Below are 10,888 nucleotides of genomic sequence, written 5' to 3'. Positions count from 1 at the left end.
CTGGTGCGGCGGCGTCCGAAGCGCAAACGCGTAAGCGGCGAAAATATGTATCTTTAAGCCGTGACTACATATTTTTGCCGCTTGCGTTTGAAACGTTAGGCCCGTGGGGGGATGATATGAAAAAGTTTTTCAATCTTATATCATCCCGCCTCATAGATCGCACAGGTGACCAGAGGGCTGGAGCGTATTTTGGCCAGCGATTAAGCCTGGCCTTACAGCGGGGCAATGTGGCTAGTATTCTGGGCACTCTCCCTAAAGGCAGCAGTCTGGATGACAACCTTTTTTATATTTAAACTGTTCTCTTTTTACGCTAGTTTTTATTGTAATTTAGTTTTATTGTTTTAGTTTAATAAAGAAATTAATGCTTTGTGATCTGTTCTTAAAATGAACTTTCTTCCGTATATTTATGCAAAAGCATTAACAAATAAGGAATGAACTTGTAATAATAGGCCGCTGTAAAATTATTGTTGGCCCCATTGACTGAAACGTATTGAGATTTGAGACTACGCACAAAACCAGGGTTTTTGTGAACCTAATTATATGTCTCAATGGTACTCTAGACTTTAGAGTAAAGTGTAAAGTGTAAACACGGTCCAAGTTCCAACTTCCAAAATGTTTAAAAAAACAAAAAAGAATTTTCTGTCATTGCAACAATTTCAAAAGCGGAAAAATTGATTTTACGTCATTTTCCCGAGGTCTTGTGACGGCGCAACATTTGAACTTTTTATACTGATAAATCTTGTGTTGTGGTGATAAATTGATAATACACAAAAATTATGATTGCTGGTGCGCTCTAGCTTCAGAAATTAATATTTAGTATCAAATATATAATAAACAAAAACCGATCAAAAGGTAAGTGTTTTAATCCATTACTTTTATCACTTCTACAATAATTTTATAAATCTTTATTTAACATTATTTAACAAAAAGATCGCACTGTATTGGTAGTAATCCATTTATTTCTACGTTAAACAGGTAAAATTATATTTGTGATAGCCCCATAGTTAAGCAAGAAGCCAATTTCATTCATAATTCTCAAATTATACGGATGGTATTGATTTATGCTTTTCGTGTATAAAGACGATGAAATAAAGCCGAGATAATAGGTTCAATAGGTCAGGGCATTGCTAGGAATATTGAGCATAGATAAGTCGCTTATCAATTAGTTGATTACTTAAAAATATTACAATCATAATTATGTAATAAGTAGTTAAACAACATTTTAGTAGACACTCATTTGTAGACGACCTTTTAATTTAGAGTTAAGAATTTCGTTAATATAATTTACTAATTAATATTATTGCCGCTTATCCAATATTGATGATATTTCGTACCTATGGTTAGGTTAGCTTATGTTATAGGTATATCTACTTCGAGGCTCAGGAAAGTATAAACCATGAAGCTAATACTTTTAGCCGATAGATGAAATATTGAAAAGTGGGCGGAGCTTGACACCCCGCAAAATTATCACGCGTCGACCGTCGTTTCTTATGGAAATTGACACCTCCTCTATGTTTTAGCTTCGTGGTATACTAAACTTATTTCTTGGTCCAGTGGTAAAGAGCGTGGCTCTTGACTCGGAGGTCGTGGGTTCGATTCCCGCATTGGAAACATGTTATTTCCAAGTTTGGTTAGGACAATGCCGGCTGATCACCTGATTGTCTGACAAGTAAGATGATCCATGCATCGGATGGGCATGTAAAAATTCGGTCCTGCGCCTGATCTCTCGCCAGAAAGGAATAGAGAACTTACTCTTGTGTACTGCGCACACACTTGGGCACTATAAAATTACTCCTGCGTAACTGGTCTGGTTTCAATGAAACCGGCCACCATCACCGAAACTGGTGTGGGAGTATTATTATTATTATCTATTTAAACGACCCTCTGCGCGAATAAAATTTTGAAAATAGGAATAATATAGTGATAATATTTTTAAATTATTATCGACATCGCTTTTCCCTTAACTTAATAACTTGGTAACAACCTGCTAAATATAGCTTCCTTGTTTTTCCATAAAATGCGTAAATAAATATATTGAGATTGTTTGTTCGTCATCTCTAGATAAGTTGAACAAATAACATGGATGATGGAACAGTCCTTGATTAAGGCTATGCAAAATATTAGAATATAATATATAATATTGTATTGTTTATTGAATATCATGTAGGTAAACGAGCAAAACGATCGCTTGATGGTAAGTGATTACCGTCACCAACAGATGTAACACGAGAGACGCGTTCGACATAATTTACAACCACAAATACCCACCCAGGGTCTTCAGTACCCTTAGGTTTTGCTTTTGACCGCGCGATTCGCGAATTTATTTATATATTTTTTTCATCCGCAGTGCATTCGATACTCTTATAGGATTCAATGTTACGAAAAAAAAAATCCGCGCGGTTAAAATTCGCAGTGCGGACAGCCCCTAACTCATTCTAAACTTATTTCAAAATTTTCAAGCTATTTTTTTAATTTCAGCAAATCAAAATGTCCAACATAGATATCGACAAGCCGCGCTATGACCAAAGCACGTACACGGGTCGCGCCAAACACTTCCTCCAGCTGACCAACCCCCTCAACATATTGGCCACGAACAAGCAGCTTGATGAGGCTAAGCATATCGTCGATGAGTTCAGGTGAGATGTACACTCGAGAGTCGAGGAAGTTGATTCATAGGCAGTTGACGGACCTACGTCATTTGGTCGGGCTATGTCAATTTAAGGTGACACTGCGTTAAAGTAAAAAAACCGTGTTGGATATGTTTTAGATTGCTTGTTTTCTAAGAGTGGCCGGACTGGCCTCTCATAGAAAACAAGCAATCTAAAACATACAAACAATGAAACAGCAAAACATGGAAAGGGCGTAAGCGACAAAATGGTTTTTGTCGCGTAATTTAAAAACCATAAATACATTTCATATAAGCTATGGGCAAATTAAAGTGTATGCTTCAAGAACCAATTTATGTACAAAATTTGGAAGCTTAAATCACTCTCCTCTAGGCAAAATAGGAATCCCTTTTTTTACAGATTTCTTTTTGATTGATTATTCTGTGTTATAAAAGTTGACCAATCGTGTTATGCTATGGGTAATTCGAAGACAGTAATAACGTATTTGGTAACCTGCGGTCTATCGTACCACCAGTCACCACATACAGTTAAGGTACATACACGGTTTTTGTACACAGGGCTATTTAAAATACACTGGTCGATCAATTCAAAAATATTGTAGTTATTCTATTTTTAACTTTTTTTTATTTCCAGAAAAACGCGCAAATTGCCACCTGGTTATGATGAGGATAAGTTATGGGCGTCCAAGTATTTGTACGACAGCGCCTACCATCCCGACACTGGGGAGAAGATGTTCGTTCTGGGGAGGATGGCTGCGCAGGCGCCGATGAACACTATTATTACTGGATGTAAGATAACACTGTAATTAGTGTTTTTTTTTTTTTTTTTTATTATAAAATTGGGGCCGTCTATAGACTGTTCGTCCATATCCTTTTTTTGTTATTTTATTATTTAGATTTTTCGCACCAAGGATAATTGAAATAATATTATGAATTTTAATTAATTGTGGTCCATCACGCCATGGACACTTTTTTTTTTTTTTTTTTTTTTTTTAATATATATGTGTATATGTATATTTAATAGAATAGAGTATAATATGTTATACATATAATAAATAAATATATATATTTATTGTTTTATAAATTGCATAATAATAATATGTCGGTGTGGCGGCCAGTAGATCCGACATTTTCCGATTTCCTTAGATTTTATGCTGCTCCACCCTTTGCCTTTAGATGTTGTGACATTGGCTTGGTGGAGAGGGGTCACTCAAGCTGGGTGGAGTTTCTAGGTTGTTAAAAAGACATCGTTCTGTGTCGAATCTACCCGCCATGTAATTAGTATTAGACAGACAGACATGACGACTCCATAAGGGCAACATTTTTTGCTATTTGGCTACGTCGACGGAGTACGGACCCAATGATACGGACCTTATGAAATACCCACTTTTGCCGGTATTGAGTTTCTCCACTAATGGGGTGACAAAATTTCAAACCCCTTTACGTTATTATACTTAATATCTTATTGGCGGGATAACCTGGATGCCTACAAGCCAGGCTGGTCTGCGGTGGCGTTAGAACGAGACAGAATGAAGACCTTGAGGGAGGCCTTTGCCCAGCAGTGGGATAGTATAGGCTCGCAAAAAAATATCTTAATTACAAAGCCACATAATTAGTGCAAAAAATTGTTTAACATGCTCCTAAAAGTATCTTCCACAATTTTTTGCATTAATGTTACTTACATAATCCATCTGACATGGTCTACGAGACCTTGTCTTAACTAAACATTTTATGTGCAGGTATGATAACGTTCTACAAGACGACGCGAGCGACGGTGTTCTGGCAGTGGGTGAATCAGACGTTCAACGCTGCGGTCAACTACACCAACCGCAGCGGCGACGCGCCGCTTTCAATGACGTGAGTTTGCTTCAGTCCGTCGAGAAATGGGAGTTATTTATTTCTAATATTACTGAATTTATACAAAAATGATCCTTGTTTCGTTGACAAAAAGGTCCTGTAATATGTCTGTGCTATCTGCTATAATTTTTAAAAGTGTTGATTATATATTACATAGAGGTCTGTCAGACCATCTTTCACTAATCACGCGCTACCGAAAATGTTGTTTTAGCTTCGGGTTATTGATTTTAAATTATAAATCATTGAGTTTTAAAATTTAGATGACATCGCTTAAAAGAAGCCTTTGTCTCAATCCCTCTCATTTTCATGCAATTTCAGTCAGCTGGTCGCGTCGTACTGCGCGGCGTGCGGAGGCGCGCTAACCACGGCGCTCTACCTCAATAGCAAAGTTAAGGTAAGTGTTAAAATATTATGTCAAAAACAAACATTTACATTGAATACCAGTGAAGGCCTAAGGCTGCCTTCACATTACGTCGCAAGCACTGCTTGCGACGTAATGTGAAGGCGCTCTAAGCCTAACAAAAAAATAATTAAAAAAAAACAATCTTATCCTGACTCTCCAGTCTGTCTCCGTTACATCTACGTTGGACATACGTAGTATCCCTAAGTAGTCTGTGACGTTGGACCGTGATGCTCCCAGGCGCGGTCCGAAGGGGGGGGGGGGGTCACAGGGGACATGACCAAAATCTAAGGTCAAATTGAAAAATCACAAAATCTTGCCAAATAATAAATAATTCAGTAAATTTGTACTGTAAAGTGACCCTAGTAGGAAAGTTTTGGGGTAGTTCTGATTTTTTCATTTCAAATGTGTTTTGGGGTGCTAAATCTGAATCTGAGGTTTGCGGACAAAATTTCGTGACGCAACATTAAAAAAACCACAAAAACCCGCTTTTTTTTTATTTATTTTTAAATGATAATATCTTTATGATAGTAACCAGACTAAAGAATTTGAAAAACGTAAGTATAATACGAAATCACTAATCAGTCACTTTGTTAATTTCAAAATATAAGGACTGCTGCACTGAAATCGTAGACTTATTATAAGACCCTCCTATCTGTAAAAATATACGACCTGCAAACCTTCAAGAATAGAGCGTATTCCCTCTTAAAAGGCCGGCAACGCACTTGTAGCTCTTGCTTGCTAGTGTCCATCGGCGACGGTAGTTGCTTTCCATCAGGTGACCCGTTTGCTCGTTTGCCCCTTTATTTCATTTAAAAAAATCGGCACTGTGTAAACGGACGTTATTTATGATACGTAAAAAGTTTTTATAAAAATTGGTGGCAAACGAGCAAACGGGTCACCTGATGGAAAGCAACTACCGTCGCGCATGGACTAATAATTGTACCCCTACACCGGTATCGGTGACAGTGGCTGGTTTCAGTTACACGGGAGTTATTTTATAGTGTTCAAGTGTGTGCGTAGTACACAATTTCACTTTTACGTCTATAATTACTAATATTCATAAAATAAAGTTTGTGACCTTGTTAATTGTATAATAATTATTTCACCAATAAAAAGCCAGATTACCTATCTGTAAGTGGAAGGCTACAAAAACTTTAATGATTTAAAATTTTTCTTAACTCCACCGATGGGGATTTGGGATCTAAGTTTCGGCCGCTTAAAAAACTGCCTAGGTCAGGTTCTGGCATACATACCTGCTGAGCTAGCACGGCCACCAGTAGAAATGCGAAAGTATGGACAAACTGTGGACATAAACTTAAGGTGAAGTTCCGATCTTTTTTCGTTCCGAAAAATTCAATTAAAATGCCAGTTTATGACAGACTATAGTCCTAAGAATTCAAATAATATCCTATTTTATTTGAATTCTTAGGACTTATATAACTTTATTACAAATACTATAGTCTGTCATAAAGTGGCATTTTAATTGAATTTTTGTTGGTCGCGACTCGCGATTAGCCGCGGTAAAGATCAGAACGGACCATAAGTTTATGTCCACAGTTTGTCCATACTTTCGCATTTCTACTGGTGGCCGTGCTAGCTCAGCAGGTATACTTTCTTACTTAAGCGGGTGAAGCCGCGGGTAATATCTAGTTTATTATATTCAAAACATGTAAGATGCATCTCTAGAATATAATACAGTTCACAAACAGTGTAGTCACGCAAATAAATGATGTTATCGCCAAGTAAACATACGTCAGGAGGTGTGTCGCTTTATTTCCATAACTTACGAAAATACCTATTCTTATCTCAAGGCTTCACAAAATTTTCATTGAAATTTTCTACGCGTTTCCTCTACGTATGTGACACGTAGGTATGTAAATATACATTTTATGTGTCAAAACAAGATTCAGAACAAGAATCAGTGTATTGTTTTTCCTATTAAAATTGAAATTTCTATGCTTTGAAAATGACTAGCCCAGAATCTGCTGGCCAGTCACGTTATGGGCCATTACACCTCCGAGTAGAACGGCCAGACAGTGCCCTCGGCTAAGCGCATAAATGTAATGTACTATCAGAGAAGTTTATTCCTAGGTCCTAAGCAAATTGCGGACCTAAGTAAAAGGTCGCGTTAAGAGGATACACCAGGGGCTAGAGAAATGAAAAAAAAGCACGTGTAATATCTATAGCTGTCTCCCTTACCTCAAGCCTATACCGCAGAACGCGATAGAGACAACTGCAGAAAATCCAGAAAATCAACGATTCGTTGTCCCCTGATTCCTTCTCCAAAACTTAACCGATTTAAGTACTTTTTTTCATTAAAGATTAAAAAAAGGCTTGAGCTGTGTTCCTATGTTTTGCTTTTTTTGTATAATCTAACCAAATCTGTTTTCTGGACGTTTGAACACAGCGGAAAATCTGGCCTTTTTTTGGGTTTTAGAACGTTCATATCTTATTTAATAATTAAATTATGAAAAAAAAGAAAACATAGGGACATCGTATTAGTGGCCGTAGATATTCAGGAAAAAAATTATAACTCTACTAGCATTGTCCAGGGAGGAAACAGGGGACAACGTTTGTATGGAAAAAAGGGCGGTGTGGACTCCTCTTAAGTCAAACCCATCCAACCGAAAACAGCTAACATTAAATTGACATAAGCCGACCACATGACGTAGGTCCGTCAACTGCCTAGGAATCAATTTCCTCGATGGTACATATCAAATGCTCGGCTGAGGGCACTGTCTCGCCACTTTACTCGGTACGTGTAATCAGACCTTAAGGCTGGTATAAATAGTCAGTACTTAAGATGCGATCCGGTCTCAAGACGCGGTTCGGCTCTGAGATTGGTCCAAATTTTGACAGCCAACCAATCACAGAGCCTGAACCGTGTTTTGAGACCGAGATGCATCTTGAGTACTGACTGTTTATACCGGCTTAGATGCAATTGGCAATCAATAAAAGTCATAGCAACTGCTCTAAGCGCATGATATCAATATATATGCATATAGTCATTATGATTGTTTGTTTGTATAAACATAGATGATCATTACAGCACGAGCGTTCAGTTATCATGAAAACGCTAATGATAGAGCAAACATTTATATTGACATATCGTTGTGATTCTATTGATACCACTTAGAAATGTCCACGTCAGAGACACTGCCCATTTAATCTGGAATATATTTAAATATCATTTAAATATATTGGCGAAGCCAAACCAAATAATAATTAAGTTGTAGATAGGTACTCTCAAAATCACTAGGGCCCATTTACGCCAAGAATGGGGTAAAAGCTTACGTCATATATCATGTTCTTCTTTATTTTTGAACTAGTTGACGTCCGCAATTCTGCTGCGTCAAAATTTGTTTATCGCGCGGGAACCGTACCTATAATATCCTTTCCCGGGACTCAAATTTCAGGAAGAGGTAACAGACAGACAGACATACTTTCGCATTTATAATATTAGTATGGATAAGATAACTTACAGAATACAAACTTACTTTCCAACAAATTATTATAAATGATCAATAAATTATTTCAGAACATGAAAAATCCATTATACGCTCGGCTGGTACCGTTCGCGGCAGTCTGCGGTGCTAACTTCATCAACATCCCGATGATGAGGAGCGGGTAGGTTGAATCTACTTCGGAGCTTCAATTCCCACTTAATATTATCGTTAGCATAAAGATCCTGGAATAAAATGACTTACCTACTACAGTCTACAACATTAGTAACAAAGTAATTTTGAAAATTAACGATCTAAGTATCTACTATTTTTCTACATTCTGCGCGTCTAGCGTCCTATATTCATTTTATTAAATATACCTGTCCTGTAAATTTTTTCATTCTATTTACAGGGAGATTATCAACGGCACGCCCGTATTCACGGCGGACGGGGACCGCATCGGCGACTCGCGGCACGCGGCGGTATACGGCATCACGCTCGTGTGTTTGTCCAGGGTCTTGATGGCCGTGCCCGGGATGAGTGAGTTATTCTAGCCATACTATTGTAATGTTAAAGTGTGTCTGTTAATAAAGCTATAAAGACATTGAAGATCCGTGGAAAGACAAAAAATAGATTTTATTCCAGGAATTTGGTGTAACGCAAATTATAATTTTCGGTTTAACGTAGTTGCGACTTGCGGGCAACATCTAGTTATGCTTAAAAGCAGTGGTTGTGAAAATTTTGCAACGCTTGTCTTATCGCGATTGATAAAGAAACTTCAATTGCGTGAGGTCAGAGGTGACATGCAAATCTGTCAATCCAATACAAATTTAGAAATGCATTTACGCGTCGCGTAGCAGTCTGATTTGACCCTAAAGAGGAACAGACAGTGATGTCTGTCCCTCTTTAGTCGTTTCTAATAGTGCCATTTTAACCCAAGTGTAGAACAATCCCCTACCTTACTACCATATTATTCCGTCTTAAAAGGCCGGCAACGCACCTGCAAGCTGCAGCTTTTCTGATGTTGCGAGTGTCCATGGGCGACGGAAGTTGCTTTCATCAGGTGACCCGTTTGCTCGTTTGCCCCCTGATTTCATAAATAAAAAAACAATAAAAATACTTATGTTCGAAATTGTATTTTCCAGCTCTTACCCCAGTCCTAACAAACGCGGCGCTGCGTCGCGGCATCCTAGGCGCGCGTGCGGTTGCGCCGTTCCAACTGGCGTTGGTTGGGTTGTGCGTTACCTTCGCCACGCCGATGTGCTGCGCGCTGTTCGAGCAGCGAGCTTCGTTGCCTGTGGGCAGCCTGGACTCGCATTTGAAGGTAAGTTTTTTCTGAAGCTTATGTTTTGTCTAGGTATTATAATATTGTTTTTTATATATTAAAAAAAAATGTAAATTTGTTTTTCAATCAGTGCTCGGCATCGAAATCAGTAAGTGAGAGTAACTCAAGCGGTCTATAACTAGAGTACTAGAGTCTAGAGTTCGAAGTTTTAAAAGTACGGATTTTGTCATGGACCACTTTTCCCGTTCCCATTCCCTAAAGTTATTATTAATAAATAATAGTTTCAACTTTCAACAAATAATTAATGAAATTTTACCGACCATTAAAAATTCAAATTGCGAAATAGAAAAAAAATCCCACAAAATCTTGTAATGTGGTAACAGTATACTAATTTCAAATTTTGTTTATATTTTTTGAAGGTTACAAGTTTATTGATTTAATTTTTGTATTATTTTACAGGAGGTAGTTGAGAAGAAATATGATAATGTGAAAGAGGTATACTTCAACAAAGGATTGTAAATAAAGTCAATTAGATGTACCTACTAGGTACTAAATCTAGATGAAACAAATGTTATATTTATTTTATGCTGGCCAATGGTTTTAGAGCCTATAACATGCTGATTTGAGATTTTTTTAATATGTAATAATTTAGGTGCAATGGCCCTTTTTATTTTTTTATTATTTCAAAATTTCAAAATTACTTGATTTAAAAAGCTATTTGCACACAATGATCTGATTTTAGACTGTAGACATAATAATATTATGTATTTTAAAAGTACGTAATTTGAATGTTTGTTGTTGGCTATTCTCTGGCATAGAAAAAAAATTGTTAGATATTAATCTATAGTTCTATACTATAGGTACCTATGTCAATTTTCTATTTTCCAAACTGCCATAATGCTCAAAATAATAGATACTTATCTTAAGTATGAGGATACGCGAATTTAAAAACATAAGGGCGAGGCCATAATATGATTGGCTCCACTCATGTTTTTTAAAAGGTACTTTGGTTTTATAAATGAATGTGTGATATTTCATGCATTTATTTAAAAAGTTTTCTGACTTTCCGAAAGCGCCATCTATTAATTATAATAATTAAACACTAAATACATGATGTTGTATTTAATTTATATTAATTAATCAAAATGAGATTATAAATAAAAATTATTTTATAAAAGCAATAATGTGCAATCAGTAGGTTAAGTTTATTTGTAAAATTGTTTTTGTTATTGTTAAACAGTTGAAGTATCTTAAATTGTTATGCGCATGTTATA

General features: G+C 36.8%; 1 protein-coding gene across 1 annotated transcript; it reads left to right on the top strand.

The window, feature by feature from the left end:
• Positions 1 to 696: 696 nt before the first annotated feature.
• Positions 697 to 10,179, top strand: LOC121737718 (sideroflexin-1-3). Its single transcript, XM_042129403.1, has 9 exons — positions 697 to 852; positions 2,479 to 2,636; positions 3,261 to 3,415; positions 4,366 to 4,483; positions 4,802 to 4,877; positions 8,425 to 8,513; positions 8,742 to 8,869; positions 9,475 to 9,653; positions 10,074 to 10,179. The coding sequence occupies exons 2-9, from the start codon at positions 2,488 to 2,490 to the stop codon at positions 10,131 to 10,133; spliced, it is 954 nt and encodes a 317-aa protein (XP_041985337.1). The 5' UTR covers positions 697 to 852; positions 2,479 to 2,487; the 3' UTR covers positions 10,134 to 10,179.
• The last annotated feature ends 709 nt before the right edge of the window (positions 10,180 to 10,888 follow it).

The sequence above is a fragment of the Aricia agestis genome, chromosome 21, assembly GCF_905147365.1.
Source record: "Aricia agestis chromosome 21, ilAriAges1.1, whole genome shotgun sequence".
NCBI lineage: Eukaryota > Metazoa > Arthropoda > Insecta > Lepidoptera > Lycaenidae > Aricia > Aricia agestis.
Note: the sequence above shows the minus strand (reverse complement) of the source record. Positions and strands in the feature narration are given on the sequence as shown.